Source organism: Tachysurus fulvidraco, chromosome 14, assembly GCF_022655615.1.
Source record: "Tachysurus fulvidraco isolate hzauxx_2018 chromosome 14, HZAU_PFXX_2.0, whole genome shotgun sequence".
Lineage (NCBI taxonomy): Eukaryota > Metazoa > Chordata > Actinopteri > Siluriformes > Bagridae > Tachysurus > Tachysurus fulvidraco.
The window spans coordinates 25,019,957-25,040,155 of record NC_062531.1 but is presented as its reverse complement, the minus strand read 5'-3'; the positions used below and the strand labels follow the sequence as shown (position 1 = coordinate 25,040,155).

General features: G+C 37.7%; 2 protein-coding genes across 6 annotated transcripts in view; one reads left to right on the top strand and one right to left on the bottom strand.

The window, feature by feature from the left end:
- The window catches only part of adgrd2 (adhesion G protein-coupled receptor D2), a 46,868-nt gene that overhangs the window by 11,584 nt on the left and 15,085 nt on the right, over positions 1 to 20,199 (top strand). The window contains exons 17-26 of one of the 3 annotated variants that reach the window (XR_007137717.1): positions 765 to 918; positions 1,206 to 1,339; positions 1,471 to 1,586; positions 3,771 to 3,891; positions 5,130 to 5,171; positions 5,247 to 5,300; positions 5,382 to 5,529; positions 5,705 to 5,763; positions 6,889 to 6,919; positions 7,167 to 8,065. Coding sequence is in view for 2 of the 3 variants with exons in the window: in XM_047800026.1 (XP_047655982.1) it covers positions 765 to 918; positions 1,206 to 1,339; positions 1,471 to 1,586; positions 3,771 to 3,891; positions 5,130 to 5,171; positions 5,247 to 5,300; positions 5,382 to 5,529; positions 5,705 to 5,763; positions 6,889 to 6,919; positions 7,167 to 7,231 (924 nt within the window). In the remaining variant the exon portion in view is untranslated. Of the gene's footprint in view, positions 1 to 764; positions 919 to 1,205; positions 1,340 to 1,470; positions 1,587 to 3,770; positions 3,892 to 5,129; positions 5,172 to 5,246; positions 5,301 to 5,381; positions 5,530 to 5,704; positions 5,764 to 6,888; positions 6,920 to 7,166; positions 9,064 to 20,199 lie in introns of those variants that run through there. The other 2 variants (XM_047800026.1, XM_047800027.1) reach the window with 2 other exon arrangements.
- The window catches only part of nr5a1a (nuclear receptor subfamily 5, group A, member 1a), a 27,132-nt gene continuing 7,672 nt past the window's right edge, over positions 740 to 20,199 (bottom strand). For 2 of the 3 annotated variants that reach the window (XM_027148611.2, XM_027148774.2), the window contains exons 5-8: positions 20,069 to 20,199; positions 16,946 to 17,065; positions 15,673 to 15,820; positions 10,141 to 14,301 (exon numbers count right to left, since the gene is read on the bottom strand). The exon at positions 20,069 to 20,199 is cut by the window's right edge and continues 28 nt beyond it. In XM_027148611.2, coding sequence (XP_027004412.1) covers positions 14,045 to 14,301; positions 15,673 to 15,820; positions 16,946 to 17,065; positions 20,069 to 20,199 — 656 coding nt within the window. In that variant the 3' untranslated portion in view covers positions 10,141 to 14,044. Of the gene's footprint in view, positions 865 to 10,140; positions 14,302 to 15,672; positions 15,821 to 16,945; positions 17,066 to 20,068 lie in introns of those variants that run through there. The other variant, XM_047800028.1, reaches the window with a different exon arrangement.

Below are 20,199 nucleotides of genomic sequence, written 5' to 3'. Positions count from 1 at the left end.
GTTATAATTTAAATTCAATTTCATCTCTTTATAGTTACATTTATCTTGTCTTGATGAAACCATGTTTTTTTTAATGTTTAGTCTTAGGGACTTGTACAAATGTAAAATGTAAAAAAAATGTCCCTTTTATTATCTCAGAATTCGGAATCATTATCTCAGAATTTTAACATTGTCTCAGAATTCTAGCTTCTTATCTCAAACATCTTCAAATTGTGTTTTATCTCAAAAAATTCGGACATCATCTCAATATTTTAACATCGTCTCGGAATTCTAAAAATTTGAATTTCAAGTATCTTATCTTAAATATATTAACAATCGCAAAATTTTATTTTATCTTAACAATTTGACTTATCTCAATGTTCTTCTAGAATTATCTCAGAATTCTGACTTACCTGAAAATCTCAATAACAAATACTTTTAAAAATCGAGTTATATTTATATTAATGTTGTAGAACGTCTGTGAAATAGGTTCCTGTTCTCTGAACATCATATCATAAAGTCAAAAGCTCTGACACAGTAGACTATGTCCATAAAAGTCCTATAAACATCTCCTGACAGAGACGTTCACGTCAATGACTCGCATCACATCGACAGTTGCGTGTTTTGTCTTTTGTGAAAAGTCCCTGTGAATGAGCTGTTACTATGGAAACAGAACCTGCGATTAGTGGCTTCGCTACTCTCCGAGCTGCTGTTAGAGACCGTTAATCATCATCATCTTCTGACTGGTCAGATGGAGACGTGAAGGGTGTGGTGGTGTTTTTTAGGATCTGTGCCTGATGGTGACGGCTCTTCTTCACCTCTTCTTCCTGGCCTCTTTCTGCTGGATGCTGGTTGAAGGGATGCTGCTCTGGAGCAAAGTCGTCTCTGTAAACATCAGCGAGGACAGAAGAATGAGATTCTACTACGCCCTGGGCTGGGGTGTGTGTGTGTGTGTGTGTGTGTGTGTGTGTGTGTGTGTGTGTGTGTGTGTGTGTGTGTGTGTGTGTGTGTGTGTGTGTGTCTGTGTGTGTGTGTCTGTAAAACACATGCTTATTTGTTTTCTATATCTCTTCCTGTTCTACACTGTTAGAGAGAAGTGAATACTGACAATGTGTGTGTGTGTGTGTGTGTGTGTGTGTGTGTGTGTGTGTGTGTGTGTGTGTGTGTGTGTGTGTGTGTGTGTGTGTATGTGTGTTTGTGTGTGTGTGTGTGTGTGCCACCCCCAGGCTTGCCAGTTGTCATTGTCTCTGTAACCTTGACAGTGTCGCTGAAAAAGTACAAGGCGGAGCAGCACTGCTGGCTCAACACAAAGTCTGATATTATTTGGGCTTTTGTGGGGCCTGTACTGTTTGTTCTTACGGTAAGTGTGTGTATGTGTGTGTGTGTGTGTGTGTGTGTGTGTGTGTGTGTGTGTGTGTGGGTCTAAGATATGCGTGTGTTTTGGTTACTTCAGTTTTTACCATCACAACTCTTCCTGCCTCTATTTTTAAGGTCAACACCGTGGTCTTGTGCCGGGTTGTCATGGTAACCATCTCTAGCGCGAGGCGCCGGGCCAAAATGTTGGCACCAAGCTCCGCCTCCAAATCAAAGCCCCTGGATCTGACGTGGTGAGACCACGCCCCTTTCTATCTTTCTGTACTTTAATGCACACAGGGATGTGAAGACATTTAAGCTGTTGATCAACTGAAGGAGCTCAAGATCGAGAACTTCCCTGGAACAGTTTTAGTGCAGGAACTTAAGATACTGTAGATCAGTTTATTTCACCACAGGAAGATAAATCATTTCATTCCAGGAATTTAATACTGTAATCCTGAATGTAAAGGGAGTTTTTCCAGAACATCGTCCCCTCAGGTTCACTCATTATGAATACATCTTAGAAATAAATAGAAACTTATTTTTAAACTTTACAATTTGTATTACGTTTATGTAAAGCTGTTTGGGACAATGTCCACTGTAAAAGTGCTAAAAAATACATTCAACTGAATTTAATTATTTCAGGAATTTAATCTAGAAGCATAATTTTGACCCATTAATTCATTCATTCATTCATTCATTCATTCATTCATTCATTCAATTTCTACCGCTTATCCAAACTACCTCGGGTCACGGGGAGCCTGTGCCTATCTCAGGCGTCATCGGGCATCGAGGCAGGATACACCCTGGACGGAGTGCCAACCCATCACAGGGCACACACACACTCTCATTCACACACACTCACACACTACGGACAATTTTCCCAGAGATGCCAATCAACCTACCATGCATGTCTTTGGACCGGGGAGGAAACCGGAGTACCCGGAGGAAACCCCCGAGGCACGGGGAGAACATGCAAACTCCACAAACACAAGGCGGAGGCGGGAATCGAACCCCCAACCCTGGAAGTGTGAGGCGAACGTGCTAACCACTAAGCCACCGTGTCCCCCCCCCCCCCCGTATTTTGACCCAGAAACTTATAATTGTTATAAACTATTTATCTCAAGGAAAAATGTGTGATCATAAAAAACTACGAACCATCATCAAGAACAACGAGATGAAACCAATCGGAAAAATTCCACCTCATCTTATCTGGATGACATCATCAGGCTCTGTCACAGTTTTCCAAAAGACACACAGTATAAACACACACACACACACACACACCTTCCCATTTTCTCTGCTCCTTTTCATGGGCTCTGCTCAGCCGATAATTGCTGCATTTAGTTCCACACCACTTGAGATTCTTGAAGCACTGTTGACGTTGTATAAAATTGCCGCCTTGCATCCCATCGTTTAAAATCGAAAATCCTCAGTGACAAATTGAAGCAAACAAGAGCACATTGTTCCTGCATGCCTACAAAAAAAACCACTCCGGCATGTGCCATGGGCTGCAAGTGAATAGAAAGAATAGCATTATGAATGTAAGAAATCGCAGAGGCCTTGAGCACAACACTACAACTGACAAAACACTGAGACGCTTACAAACCGAATCAGTGTGTGTGTGTGTGTGTGTGTGTGTGTGTGTGTGGAGGGTACATGATAATACAGGTAGGGATTTTAGTGGTCAATAATTTTTTAAGATTTTTAGATAAAATACACGAGAAGCACGTCTTAGAAAAATGTTCACTGTCCAACTCGCAGCCACTAAGTGATCCGAAGAGTAGCTGGGATTGAAGCTCCGCCCACCACAATAACTTGTTGATTTTTTTTTTTTTTTCTAATCACTTTCTGAGATCTAGTTGGCCCTCGTTTCTGCCGCAAAACAAAAGAGATGGCCCTCGTTGATGAAAAATTCCGTGTTCACTGCTGCAACTGAATAAAACTTTATTTTTAAAGAGAAATTTTTCAAAATTTTTTAGTTTTGTGATTTTATGGAGAAAAATAAAATGACAAGAATAAAAAAAAACAATAAAACAGATTATTAACCGTATTTTCCTGATAAAACGATAAAGAAATCATTTTCTATTGAACGAGTGTTCAAGTCTTACACTGGAGAATATGTTTTTACTGAACTTGGAGGAAACCTGTGTGTGTGTGTGTGTGTGTGTGTGTGTGTGTGTGTGTGTGTGTGTGTGTGTGTGTGTGTGTGTGTGTGTGTGTGTGTGTGTGTGTGTGTGTGTCTATGTTAATATTTGTGGAGTTTTTTTTGTTTTTTTTGTGTATATATGTGTATGTCTGTTCATTTGTGTGTGTGCGTGTGTGTTTTTGTGTGTATATGCTTATTTTCATATTTGTACATGTGTGTGTGTGTGTGTGTGTGTGTGTGTGTGTGTGTGTGTGTGTGTGTGTGTGTGTGTGTGTGTGTGTGTTTACAGGGCAGCAACGCGGCCTGTCTTGATTCTGATGCCGGTTCTGGGTCTGACGTGGCTGTGTGGTGTTCTGGTTCACCTGTCTGTGGTTCTGGCCTACCTGTTTGTTGCACTTAATGCCTTCCAGGTATCTCTCTCTCTCTCTCTCTCTCTCTCTCTCTCTCTCTCTCTCTCTCACACACACACACACACACACACACACACACACACACACACACACACACACACACACACATCCTTTGTGTGAGACCGGTCCTGTACTTGCTCATTAACCCCCTTTAAATTCATAACTCCAACAAACCTGTCTTATTATTTTAAATCAAACTTTTTTTTTACTTTCCTTATTTAATTTCCCCCTCATCTCTTCTCCTCTGACTCTTTCCTCCCTTTCTCTCTCCCTCTCGGTCTCCCTCTCTCTCTCTCTCTCTCTCTCTCTCTCTCTCTCTCTCTCTCTCTCTCTCTCTCTCTCTCTCTCTCTCTCTCTCTGGCCTTCGATTGACCCTGCTCCGGGCTTGTTAATTTAGATTTATGGTGTGTGTGTGTGCATTGGAGAGAGAGATAGAGGGAGGGGATGGGAGATAGAGAGGGAGTAGGAGGCTCCCGGCTCGGTTCCGTGTTTGGAAGGAAGCCGTGCTGATATAATGAGGCACAGGGAATCTATCACTCCTGATCCGTGCTCCGAGAAACACAGGATTTGGATCGGGAAAGAAAGAAGAATCTGTTTCAGACTTTTCACTGAAAAAAAGGGAGAAGTGGAAGTGAAGTTGGCTCCAGACGCTTGGCTCAGAGACACTGAGATGATTTTAAGCTGTGAAAAGCTTTAATCAACCCACTTTTCTTTCTTTCTTTCTTTCTTTCTTTCTTTCTTTCTTTCTTTCTTTCTTTCTTTCTTTCTTTCACTCATTCACTCTTTTTTGATTCATTCATTTATTCATTCATTATTCATTCATTTATTCATTTTTATTAAATTATTTACTCATCTATTTTTTTTCCTTTCACCACTTCTATTTATTTATCCATCCTTTCTTTCATCTTTTAATTTGTCTTCCATTACATTACAGTGTATATTCATTTCTTCATTCTTACTTTATTTGTTTTTCTTTCTTTCTTTTTCTTTCTTTCTTTCTTTTCATTCAATCATTAATTCAGTAAGTTATTTGTTCCTTTGTTCATCTTTCTTTCATTAATATGTTTTTTTATTATTTCCTATGCTCTTGAATTCATTCTTTGATGAATTTATTTCTTTTCTTTTACATAAGAGCTGAAATGTGACACTGATCTGATCTGGATGTTTTCACACTAACTGAGTCTCTCTCTCTCTCTCTCTCTCTCTCTCTCTCTCTCTCTCTCTCTCTCTCTCCACAGGGTTTGTACATATTCCTGGTGTATGCGGTTTATAACAGTGAGGTATGTATTGTTCATGCTGTTGTTCGATGCTACACACCGCAGCTGTTTGACTGTCCTGTACTTCTCTTCCTCCAGGTACAGAACGCTATAAAGAGAATTCAGGAGAAAAGGAAAGCTCTGTCCTTTACTGTAAGAAGCACAGTTCTGTTTTTTTATTCCATCGATTTTTATCTAAAAGCCTGGTACAAACTGTGATTCCTGATCTTGCAGAATTGCTCTCAGCCAATCAGCTTCTTGCCCTCTCAGAAGACCCCTGGTGCATCATGGGTAGACAGCTTGCCCACCCCTTCCAGCCCAGAGAGCAGCAGCTCCAGTCACATGACCAACTCCACGGCCAGCTCGCTCGTCATTAAGAACGGTGTGTGTGTGTGTGTGTGTGTGTGTGTGTGTGTGTGTGTGTGTGTGTGTGTGTGTGTGTGTGTGTGTGTGTGTGTGTGTGAGTGTGTGTGTGTGAGAGAGAGAGAGAGAGAGAGAGAGAGAGAGATTGTGAAGACTGCAGTGTTGTCATAAACCCTCTTTCTTTGTCTCTCTAGAAAGTTTCAGAAATGATAAACTTGTAAGCTTCTCATTAAAACCAACTGCAGAAAATCCAGTAAGCAAACACACACACACACACACACACACACACACACACACACACACACACACACACACACACACACACTCACTACACACACACACACACACTCACTACACACACACACACTCACTACACACACACACACTACACACACACTACACACACACTCACTCACTCACACACACACACACACACACACACACACACACACACACTCACTCACTCACTCACACACACACACACACACACACACACACACACACACACACACACACACACACACACACACACACACACACACACACACACACTCACTCACTCACACACACACACACACACACACACACACTCACTCACTCACACACACACACACACACACACACACACACACACACACACACACACACACACACACACCATGGACCACATTTCTGGAGTTAATGTGCAGTCGATACCTTAGTGACGTATTAAGCAAATAATGAATCATAACCACATTAAAGGTTAATAACGAATGAAAATGAATCGCAATGAATCCTAATCTGAGATACCTATTAATAATGAATCGCATCCTTCTCAGTGATATCGATTAATAATAAATTAATTATAACCGTAATCAGTGATAAAGACTAAAAAAGAATTGTAATTAACAGTACTGAATCACAATGAATCATGTTGAATCGAACATAATGAATCAGAATCAATCCAATGCTAATCTGTAACTTTACATCTAACATGAATGCAGTGTTTGTTTACAATATGGAATTTGTGAATTATTATTTATTATTAATCACTAATATTTAATTGTATATGTTTAAGCCCCGCCCCCTCTGCTCCCCGCTTGACTCCTCCCCTTAAATCAGTACCTACAGTATTGAGAGCTTTCAGTGGAAATCAGTACATTTTTGAATGATGTGTTCATGAAGAATAAGCAGTGTTTTGTAAAATCTGACATATGTTAAAATTTTCAAATATGTAAATCAGGATTTATAGTAAAAATGGGTTCACATATAGAGCCTGGTTAAAACTCGGTACATCCAAAGGTGATTTTACAAATATACATAAGCTACAAGGTTGCACAAAGTTTTTGTCTGACCATAAAACAATGTTTAATCTCTGATACTAATCTCTTCTCTTCAGGTGGTTCAGCTGATGGCCTTCAAACCTTCAGGTAATCACATAGAAAAGCTGAAGACCCCCTCGGGATTTGGCAACCTTTAAAGTCTTTTCAGTAAATAGCTTCACAATTGTCCAGTCCAGCTTGTTTAAAAACTTATGAAGGGTCACACTTTGGGATTAACAGAGACGTTCTTTCATCACTGGGATAAAATCCAGCCTGTCGCTCGAGAAGGGTGTTTTTTTTTTATTGTGTGTGAGGTTTTTGTTGTGCAGAAGCCTAATGTGTGTTTGTTTAAAAGGTTCAACTCTAGTGGGTGCTGTACTGTATTTGCTCACAAATTCACCCCCGAAGGCTCTCGTGTAGACGTCTCAGTCAATGTAAATATTTCAGAACTAATACACGAGATTTGAACATCATTTGTGTTTTCTTACACAATGGAAATATGAATTGAATAAGAATTAAATGCAGGAATGTGAGATGGCAGTGGCATTCTACAAAGAATGGAACAGATTGGAGTGACCTGCGATGCGAAATGGAACAAGGTGGAACAGAAGTGAATGGAATGGAATGGAATTGAACATAATAGTTTGGAATTGAATAGAAAGGATCAGAATAGAGTAAAATATCGGAAGGAAATTGAATGAAAAATCAATTGAATTGCAAAGAGAGTGGAGTGTTACAGTATGTAATGACATAGTAGAATAGAAGAATATAAACAGAATGAAATACAACGGTATAGAATAAAACGGAAAAGAACAGAATGGTATAGAATCGAATGGATTAATTGATTCATATTTTATAGGCTGGTATAAAATGGTATAGATGAGAAATAGACTGAAATATAATAGAACAGAAAAGAGTCGAATTGAATAGGATACAAAAGAAAGAATTATAGAAAGAAATCGAATATTAAAGCAAATGATGAATTGCAGTGTTACAGTCTGTGCTGACTGAATTTTCTGTTACAGCCTGTTGAAGACAGGACACTGGTGGACAACACATGCTGCTGACCCACACACACACACACACACACACACACACACACACACACACACACACACACACACACACAAAGTGAAGCAGCTGGAGAAGAGCAGGCCTCTCCCACACTGCAGTCCCCCTCGTTCCCAGGGTTAGAGTGAAACAGTGCTGTGTGTGTGTGTGTGTGTGTGTGTGTGTGTGTGTGTGTGTGTGTGTGTGCCTGAAGTTCTCCTCTTCACTCCTCACCGAGCTCAGACTGATGAAAACAAAGTGTAGTTAGTGTTAGGATCAGACACACAGCGAGTCTTACCGCAGCACAACTTCAGACCAGACGGCTTCGGCTGTCGGTGAGAAGCTTTACCGTGACTGTAGCTGAGTAGGTTCATGTAGATACACTGCAATACGCTGTAGTGTCACGACACACTGACGTATGACACAGTGACGTACGACACAGTGACGTACGACATGCTTTAGTCCCCTGTGATGTGACCTCACTGACGCCTGCCTACCACAAGAGCAGGAAATAGGAACGGTTCGAATTAGCGAGGCGTCGCTGCTTAAAATGTAGTTTAGAGAAAAAAATTTATTTGCTGTTAGTTTTTTTTTTTTTTGTACCATCTGACGAAACCATAGAGATGTGATTTTATTTCTGATTCAAATGGATGTTCGATAGATGTAAATTATACGTGGATTTTTTTTCCTTATCATGAAAAAAAGAAAGTTGGTGAATTGCTTTGACAATAATGAAAATCCCTGTAAATAAACCTGCTGTAAACCTTCCACATGTGGAGTCGATTTATTTATTTATTTAAAAAATAATACTAACAATAGTGTTAATAACAGTAATACTAGTAATAGTATACTATACAATACACTAAACTATATAATACTTGATCTTGTGTGAAAGCATAAAAAAATTGGAACATGAAGCAGAAAAATGGTAATTAATTAAGTAATTAAATAGTAACTAATTAACAAATGAACAGCTTCAAATCATGCTTACACATAGACATGAAAGAAGTGTAACTATAACAGCATCTACATCACATCAGGCTTTCTGATTCAATCCCATCTTCAGTCTTTATGGAGGCGGGGCTTAATAATCGCAATGATATCAAATTGTGTTAATTAGTTGCGTTTTTTCCCAAGATGTTTAGCTAAACACTGAGGTTGTGTTTACGTGCTAACGTCGCTTGTATACTACAGAAAGGTAACAGACTACATCTTTGAATAAAACGTGTGAAACTGAGCAAGAAAATAAATAGATACCTTCTGACCAATCAGAATCCAGAATAATAAATCTGACATTGTTATTGATGTTTAATGTCATTAAACCGACGTGTGACAGATGTTTTTGTGAATGGAGAAAGAGAAAACGTGTTTATGGCACGTCAGGTCACATCGTCTCTTTCATTACCTGGGTCTTTATATCTGACTTTCAAACAAACACACACATTTAGGAGTCATTGAAAAAAGGGAAGGGGGGAAAAAATCAATTCTTCGCCATATGAGGTGCAGTTTAAGGCAATAATTTTCCTAAAAGCAAGACAAAACGAAGAGGGAATCTAAAGGAGTGTAAATAGGGCCGAGGAAACACACACGCGCTTTGTGAGCTGACAAAAGGACGGCAACATGTGTGAATATTTTCTGACCTTCCCATCATGCTTCTTTAGAACGAAGCTGGAGAGTCTCTTAGAAGCAGTCTGGAGGACGCGCCTTTCTCTGCAGCACTCGAATAAGTGTGTGCATTCAAAAGCACGCGCGCACGCAAACACACACACACACACGCACACACACACACACACACACACACACACACACACACACACACACACACACACACACACACACAAACATACATACACACACGCACACACAAACGCGCTCGCGCGCACACACACGCACACATACTCAGGCACTGCTTCTGTTTGTCTGCAGCACACACGTATGGGGGGGGGAAATGAATCGTCATCCACGTTCTAATTTCATTTCTTTATTTCACATTTTGATAAGAAATAAAGCACTTTGCAGTCAGATCATGTGGACAAGCACAAAAGATCTTTTTTCTTTTAAAGTAAATGAAGTATTTCCGTATTATATCACCTCTGTATCTGACATTATTTAAATAAATACTATTTCTGTCTTCAGCTTCATAGCTTCGTATCTTGACCTCTAAGCGTCTCTGAATAAACCACCGTCTAAACAATACTGATGCTGATTGTAACTATAAAGGACAGAACACCTTTTTTCTGTCTTTTTTTTTTTTTTTTTTTTTTTTTTTTTTTTTTTAAAATTACACTCTTCCAGGAAAACCACAAAGAAAATAAAGGAAAAAAAGAGAGAAAGAGAAGTGTGGTTTTCGACACGTTACTACACAAAAATACACAAACGCTCGAGTGAAAATGCATGTTTTTTTTTTTTGTTGTTGTTTTTGTAATGAAAGTCCCAGTCATGATGCGTGTGCACAAATATCCTCGAGCTTCGAGCTGCATGAAACTGAATAGAAATGGAACGTGGGTTTGTGTGAAATATGGAAAACATATGGCGCACAGATTCTCCTACTATCCTGACTGCGTCTTTAAACGCACGCACTCAAACACGGTATTTGTCAGTGTTTTAAAAAGAGTGAAGGGTTGAAAAGGATGCGCAGGTGGTTGATGAAATAATGGACTGCAGTTGAGAAAGGATCCGAAATTACATATCCACAAATGAGTAACATCGTCAGAGCATCGATTCATATCCGCCTCCGTGTGTCCTGGTCAGTCATGAGCTCGCTTAAACTCAACATCCTTCTGTTTTATTGACATTATCATCGCAAGTTTGCCTCTTTTTGATCCGTGAGCTTGTATCTGTCACTGAAAAGAATTTTGTTTCTACACTTTATTCTATGTTACACTATTCCTTTGAGTGCGTTTGCATACTGGAAGCTGATTGGTCCTTCTAAATTATGACGTAACAAATCTTTCCAGTGAGATCTTCTCATTTTTTTCCTGCATATTTAGCTTCACTCTACCAGCGCTAAAGAAAACAGATTGAATTCTGTTTAGAACATTAGCACTAATATTTAACTTTATTTTGCAGAAAATTAAACATCTTTTCTTTGTAGTAAACAACTACTCGACGTTTTCACATGGCAGTTTAAGAAAAATATTTAGGTGAGAAAAAGCACATACAAATTTACCTGAAACAAAAAATCCTGGATTTATAAATAGACAAATGCCCCCATCCTTACAGTAGTGTTGCTTACTAGAACCTGATTGGCCCTTTTAATTTATGATGTAATACATTTTGGCTGGGAAATTTGTAGCTTCTTTAAAAATTGAGCCTGAAAAATAATAAATAAATAAAATTAAAAAAAAATGTTGATCACATGACAAACATATTTGATAATATTTGTTTATAATTTGATATATATATATATATATATATATATATATATATATATATATATATATATATATATATATATATATATATCATAATTTTGCTTATAACACTTACACCAAAATTGGTTCTGAAGGAAATAAATTTGCATCATATAATAAATTCTTTAATGTGTGCAAGAAAAATATGTTTAAAAAAAATCCTGATTTTATGAATAGACAAATGCCCCAAATCTTATACTAGTGTTCCCTGGAGAGCATCTGCATACTTAAACCTGATTAGCCTTTCTATCAATTTATGATGCAAAAACAATAAGAGTTTTGGCTTCTTAAATATATGGAGCTTGAAATGAAAAGAAAAAAAAATCAAATAACAAATATATTTGATCATGTTAATGTTCACATTACCTCCTCTACAGACAGCAGATTGAAATTTGTGTTAAAGAAAATAAAGAGTTTTAAATAATTGATTTTCCCCATGGCAGTTAAAGAAAAATATTTATGTAACAAAAAGTGTTTTTATATACAATTTTATAAACAACAAAATATCCCAAATTTATGAATACACAAATGCCCTATGTTAAACTAGTATTCTCTGGGGTGCATTTGCATACTGGAACCTGATTGGCCAATTGATTTTTTGATGTAATAACACATTGAATATAAACGCATAAGATTTTACCGCGCTTAAAAATGTTTAGGTTTTGACACTTTGTATTTGCACTTCTCATACGCAAAAGGAATAAACCTATTCACTGCAAAATTGCTATAATATTTCATGCTACCGAGGATTAAACGAGGCAAATATTCAGGTGTCAGATTTGCCACAGGAACCAAAAAACAGCTATGCTGTGTTCTTCAGTGGATAAAAGCTTCTACTCAATAAATAAAATAGAAATTACGTCAAAAAAATGCAAACTTGCGATTGTCCAACAAGGACAAATTTAAAGCTGAAGCTCGCTCACAGCATTCGCATGAAACAGTCGAGTGGCTTTTCAACTGTCTACCATTACTTATGTTACAGCAATATTCTAGTGAATTCAGTGTACATGTAAATAAAATATTTTAAAAGTAAAACTCAAACGAAATTCAATAATAATATCAAAAGCATGCCTTGTCATTCTGGGCAGAAGTTGTTATTCAAGCAACAGGTAACGGTCATATTCATTGTAGGAACGTAAGAAAATAATAAATAAAAATACAAAAGAACAGAATACAGAAGCACTCATACAATGACAAGAAAGGTTTAGATATGTAAAACTTTATAAGCCTTTATCAATCTGAGGGCATTTGAGCCTTTTCGGTGAATGTATCATAAATTTGAACACAAGGTTACGTCAGTATTTAAAGAAGTAATAAGCATTATAAACTCTATAGCACATGCTCACAGTATATCACGGGCAAGCTACAAAATCCATGTGTGCTGAGCTGTGTCATTTTCAAAAAGACATTTACGCAAAAATAATAAAATTAAATTAAATTAAATTTACACGTCCAATCAAAGACAACACAGATTTCATACTGTATTTATACCACCATATTTATATTCATATCATCAGTCATTGTATTGTATTTATATGCAGTTGTTTATACTTTATTTTAAAGTACATACTTTAACTCTTTATTTTTACTCGGTTCTCTCTAATTCCATTTTATTCCAATTGAATTTTAACTTTCGACTTGATTTTTATTTTCACACTTTTTTTACACAGACAGATACTGTGCACGATCGTGTGTCTAAAAACAAAAAATTGCATTTGAAAAACAAGAAACAAAACAAATTTATCTTTACACACAAACACGCAATTACAAATTAAATCTGAGAAACCTTGCGATATTAAAACTCTGAAAAGTCAAAACCCTGAAAAAGAATGCCTAGTATTTGTTAGCAAATTGCTGTCGTGTACACGCATGGGTCTTGAAATAAGAATCTGCAACATATTGCAAAATGAGCCGCACAAAAGCAAGTTTCTCCGGCGAGTCGAGCTTGAATGAGAAATTAATTCAGGAATTTAGAAAACTGTTCACTTTGTGTCAAAGTGCTGAAAATATTCTTCACATCTCAATTCACTGCACAGCCGCGTCTGGTCTCAAAAACACGTAATGGGGAAAAAAACGCTTGTTAGCGACGTTAAAATACTGTAAGGAATCGTAAAGTATTCAAAGATTCAAGCAAAATTCGGTTGTGTTTTCACAACTTCACCTCCTTTATAACATTACGACTGTTAAAGGGAAAGCGATGGAAATTGCAAAAGCACTGATGTAAAAGAAAACAAAAACATAGAATATTCCATAATACTACCAAAAAATAGGAACTCACAGTGGCTATATAATGTTCAGTGATTTTACTGTCCAAAGTGGAAATGATATCTTTCTACTAGACACGTGCCGATAATTAGTAATATGGTCTATCGCGATATACGTTATATTGTTACCATGGAAACAGGCGTAACAGTATTTTCAGCCAGGGTAAAGAACGAAGGCGTGTGTCCTCAATTCCATATTTCTGTTCACCACGACAGAAGTAATCGCCGCCATGTGAGACGATGTTTACATATTGTAACAATATCATGAAGTTCAATTGGTTTCCATGGCAACTAAAGATGGCACATATCTAGTAGCCACACACGATGCACGAACGACATCAGATACGGAGTTAATAGCACTTAAGAAATAGAAAAGCTCTCAGTGTCCTTAAGTTTTCGAAGCTCAGTGGTGATCCAATGCACACACACACACACACACACACACACACACACACACACACACACACACACACACACACACACACACACACACACACACCTCTGGTTCAGATGGTGGTGGCTCTTTTGGCGTGCAGCATTTCAATGAGCAGGTTGTTGCAGGGCACATCTCCACTCAGGTGCTTGGTGCTCAGGTACTCCTCAGCCTGGGCGCTCAGGGTGCGAACCTCCGGCAGCCGCAGCACCAGCTGACTGAACCTGTCCACATGCTGAGGATACGAGGTGAGTGTGTATTCCAGCAGCGCACTGTTCACCTGCTCTTGCACACTCTCCACCAGGGCCTGGTTCTCCAGGAGCTTCACGTCTGTACAGATAGAACGCAGAGTCAATACACAGTCTTTAAATATTAAAAATGAATGGCATACTTCAAGAAATTAACTGCTTAAAAAGAAGACCCCTTGTCTTGTACTCTATTTAATCTGCTCTAGTTCTCTACATCTGAATCAATGTGACTTATTTATCACATTTATTGTTTATTAAATATAAACTAATTTTCTTAGTCGTTGCAGATTATATATGTAAATATTAAGGCCACATGTATTAGTTATATGTGCAAATCTTATGTAATATATAAAGACATAAAATAAGAAATTATTGATATGGTGGAAAAATATGGATGTAAACCTAAAGTGGATAATAAAAATAGGAATATTCTTTGTTTTTGCTTATATCCATAAAGGGTGCCAATATTTCTGAAGCTGACTTCTTGAATAAGGGAATTTGAGTGTGTGTGTGTGTGTGCAGATGCGTTTATTTGTAATATTTATATACATTCATTTCTGTGCTTAAGTGTTGTGTGTGTATGAGAGAGAGAGAGAGAGAGAGAGAGAGAGAGAGAAAGAGAGAGAGAGTGTGTGTGTGTGTGTGTGTGTGTGTGTGTGTGTGTGTGTGTGTGTGTGTGTGTGTGTGTGTGTGTGTGTGTGTGTATGTGTGAGAGAGAGAGTGATTGAGTGCTTGCTGCACATAACAATAGTCTGAATGGCCCGCTTCGCCGGGTCTCGTCAGAAAAGCCATTCAACCTCTAATTAAAATGTTGAATAACTTTGAAATAGATTTGAAGGACACAAATTACCCAATAAACCTGTTTCCATTTCCAGATGGAGTGAGAGAGGCTGAATGTGACAGAGTTGAAATGGAAAATGCTTTTGGACTCAGGCTTTTTTTTTCTTTCCTCTACACGCTTTGTGCCTTGCAACGAATATTTTTTTCCCCGGGGGGTGGTGGTGTGGGGGTGTGTGTCTTGTTTCTATGGGTTAACATAAAATTATCCAACAACGATCATTTAATGAAATATTCCTCAGTATTCAAGCAGTTATTCATGTTGCCCTTTTGTCTCTAATTCAATTTGGAATGTTTATGCAAAATGTGATTTCCCTGAGTGAACATGTTTCATTTAAAGGGGAGGTGTGATAGATTTCTCATAAGCTATTATAATATTTAATAGTCAATATTTGGTAACCTATGCATGCACATATACACCTACAAGTGACATAAAACTACGTACACGGTTCATGACAAATTATATAAACAAGTGATGATTGCTTGTTAAGCAAATAGCCTTTCTAAGAGGTCATGAGTCAATATCAGTTGTCATGAAGGCTTATGTAGGTGATACAAAGTAAGTAGGATAAAGGTAGTAGTAAAGTTGTGCAGGATAACAAAGAGTAGGACTCACTGGGGTTGAAGAGGATGAGGAACTTGAGGCAGGCCATCTCACGATGGTCGACCTGGAGCAGCTGCAGCCGCCGTGCCAGTTCCTGTCCCCTTTGCACAAGACTCGAGAGAGTGAGACCCGAGTCAGACACGACGCCCGCAAGCTCCACCTGCAACACACACCACAATGATTACACTGACAAAACACCTGGAAGCCTATTTTCTTTTAAAGGTAGTTAGCTAGAATTAGTAGCATTTTGAATATGTTAACATTAGATACATTTGGTGTCCTGCAAACATTCCTAACAGGAACTGACCTAATGCTAACCATTAAAATAAGTAGAAAATGATTAATAAACTCCCAAAGAAACCACCTCATAAACTAAATACAAGATATTTCTGAATATAGTCTAAAAATCCTCTCAGAAATCATTTGATATTAGCACACTAATAAATGTATAAATATGATTCAAATTCCTCTCAGAAAACATGAAAAATAATCTTGTTTCTGGCTAGGTAACTATTGTTAGCAGGTAAAATGCATAAATCTATAATTAACACATAATCCTCTCAGAAATCCGGTCAAATTAGGCTATGTTGTATAGCAAGCTACAGGTAGCATTAGCAGGGATCCTATTAAATTAGCTTGTTGTTTGAGCTACAGTTTAAAACAGATTTTTCACAATACAAGTACAGCTACCAAAGAAAGTACAAAAACAAACCCAAAACAAACACGCAAAATCAATTAGCAATATGAAAGAAAATGATGAAATAAAAGACTGAAAGCTTTCAATCAAAATACTTTACATTTTTTATTTAACCACTACGACTTTGAGTGCGTTATCAGAATTTTATTCAAAATCAAACACTCATTAGTGAATGCTAATGTTGAACAAGCTGCCGTATGAGGCTAAGCACAAAATAAAAGACTGTTCTAAGACAATGCTAAGCATTAGTTTTTAGTCATAAATCCTTCATGTGTCCAGTTAAACACTATGATTTTATATTTTATATTTTTCCTGATAATAGGCTAATCAATCCTCAGTGAAAGCTGAATCCAGTCTAACCCTGGGGCTAAGCAGGTTGAAGGTTAAATTTTGGTTGACAGTCAGCGATTTAATTGATTTTCTTGTCTAGGAACATTTGCGTTTTATGCTTTTTCCTTTAAAGCCACACCACCAGGCTAGGTTAGGCCACACCACCAGGCTACTCTAGGCTCAAACTGTTAAAGCTGTCTGATTTCTACAGAAAACAAGATTAACTGGCTTTATTTCCTATAAGAATGATGTTCTCACCTCTTGTCCAGTTATGAGTAGAAGTGTATTGTCTCTCCCATGATGCACCTGTCTAAAGACATGATCCAGAAGCAGGAGCTCGCTCCAGCAGTTATGCAGCAGTTGCATCTGATCTCCGACCTGTACGAGACCATGGAGAGAAAAAAAAACATTTTAACGCCTTAATCACACAGATGTGTTTAATATTATTACAATTTTCCAATCTATCAAATGTTACAATCTGATATAGCACATTCCTATGGTAACCAGTATCGAATATGATTTGAAATATCTTATGTGATTAATATGTATTTTGACTATTAGATAGAAATGAAAAGGTTTGAAACAGGACCAATACAAATAGTCCATATTGATGTTTACATGACCTTTGAGAGATAACGAGCATGAACACAAGTATTTGATCCTGTAGTTTGTTTTTATTACAGTTTTTTCCAATTTCATTAAGAATATACAGCTACATACACATTCACAGTGCTTTCAAACGATGACACACAGTACTCTCGATGTTCAAGTGGATAAATACCATAAGAAGTCTGTTGCTAGGCAACTGGCAAACCCAGACACAGAGTATAAGCTAGCTATTGACTGAGGTCAGTGACTTAGCTAGCCTTTGAGTCTTTTTTACAGACAAAGTCATGAGGCAGTGACACGAAAACAAGACCGATCAAGCAAGAATGTCAACATTTACCTCAGATGTTGTGGTAAAATGTTTATAAACTGCTTCTCAAACCACATGTATTAACTATTTACACTTTAGCATCCACCGCTAGCTGAATTTCACTGGGTTACGCCATGCTGAAACGTGTCGACATTGTGTCTTTCTAAACTCGTGAACTTTCTGAAAATTTCTCAAGAAATTTTCAACTTCTGAATGAATTTCTCAAGAGTGAGCTGTTCGACATGAAACGTAGAGCTAGATTTTGCATAAACACAGAGAAAACACATTTTAGTTATGAGCACCTCTGAATGTAGCCATAATAAAAAAATGTGTGTGTAGTTTATATTAATATATAACAATAATATTTAGAGTTTAGATGGGGTTTTTTTTTTTCAATCTGAGGTAGAGCTAATTTCCAGGCTAAATGAATTTAATAGAGAAGCCTGATATAAATAAAACTACTGGCTGTTTTTTTTTATAGTCAGTCTAGAAAAAATCCCATGTAATTTAAATGCTAATGCTAAATTGCTTTTAGCAAACACTTGGCTATATTTTTTAAACAATTTCACTGCAGCACTACAGCACATATATTCAGCAACATCTCCCTCAGAAGATGTTTAACACACACTTCCTTTTGATTCCTCTCAGAGCACACACACAGACACACCAACACACACACATACACATGCACGGACACATTCAATCAGCACTGACTCTTTTTGTAGGTGCCTCGGGAAAGCTTTCAGCGATTTGGAACAATGCGTGTCGAGATCTGGAGGAGCGGGAGAGCTGAATTCCTAAGCTATCTCCAGTGTGGAATGTAATTAAACAGCAGAGAAAGAGCTGTGTGTGTGTGTGTGTGTGTGTGTGTGTGTGTGTGTGTGTGTGTGTGTGTGTGTACAGGAGCCAATCCTGGTCAAACACATTCACCTGCTACATCATGCAAACACACAGCTGCCATCATGGCTGCATCCATGATATTGATTTAAATGTTGCTAGTGGAGATAATCACATGATTTTTATTTCTTTTATCGTTCAGGACATAACAAGCAAATGTGTAGAAATCTGTTTTGTCTTATAACACACAAGCTTATCTGTTATATGACTCCATTTCTTTAACGGTACGTGACAACAACATCGAAGAGGGAGGACCTGAAACGTTTAAGCAGAGGCATATCAGCTGGCATCGTTGTATTTCTTAACAATGTATAATTTTCTCTGTCGGAGCAACAAGAAATCTATTGTGTTTCACTGACACACTCTCATGCTCTGAGCTGCAACTCAGTATCTGTCGTAAAGCTGAAGAAGCATCTCAGACAACATGGGGAAATTCTTTATTTACAATGCAGTACTGGAAGAACGTTTATTAAAATATCCATATTCTATTCGTGTGCCTGAGGAATGTCTCTTCATGATCGTGATTAACTTTAAACTAGCACTTTATGAAGAAAAGATCAACCTGAGATTATTAGAAATGTACAAACAAGTACAACTGTTATCTCCACCCCTAGCTCCGCCCCTAATCCCAAACCATGGTTTCTTTTCTGTATGATTTGAGTGGTACAAATTGTTACTAATTTGTAAGTGTGAAAATTTGTTGTTTTGAAGAATAAAACAGTTCATATGATGAATATTTGGTTTGAAATAACTCATGTTCAAAAATTCATGTTCAAAGTGTCGTTTCACTCAGCAGAAGGTGCTCAGGATTATGAACATCGTCAAGGCCATCCACGATGACATTATAGATTCGAGGCACTCTGAAGTTATTATATGTCAGTATAAACCTTCCCTCCATCTTGTACTGACATACTGTAATTTGGTGTTATCGTGTTTAACCGCGCTTCCGTGGTGGCACAAGCAACACAGCCTTCATATCTACTTGTCTCTGTGTTCTGAAATGTTATCAGCGGTGCGGTCCAGGTTCTGGCGACATAATATCAGCCTTTCCCCAAAACAAATGAATTCAGTCATGACAAAGGCAAAGTCACAACACTGAACATTATGTAACACAGACACTCAACATTCTCTTTAATCTAAACATGCACTCTTTGTTAAGCTTTAAACTGCCTAGAAAATAAAGCTGCTGAAAATAGAGGAAGGTCAACATAAACAAATTTATAAAAAGTGTGTGGTTATGATATTTAATTATCATTTGTGGAAGGAGTCTCCAATGTTGTTGATATAACTGGAACTAAAATGTTTGGCTGACATTAAACTTTCACATTAAACTGATAAAAAGTGTCATTAATCATTAAGAAAAAAATAATAATTGCCAAATTGTTGTGCCATAAAAGGATTAAAACACATTGGGACAGGCTGCTATGGGGAAATAATCAATATCAAGGAGGTCCATCGCACCTCACAGTCATTGATCGTTCGTGTGCTATTACTTAGCGATCACGTTTAAATGATGCACATTGAAAACACACAAGCCACTCAGGTGAAAGCACGTTTAAAAATCTTACCTTGAGCTCCTTGAAGAAGATGCAGCTTCTTGCCCATTCTACAATGGAGAACAGTGTCTGGTCTGCCATCACACAGAGTAAGCTGGAGGGGCGTGGTTTGTCCAGCTTGCCACGCCCACTCTGCTCCTGCT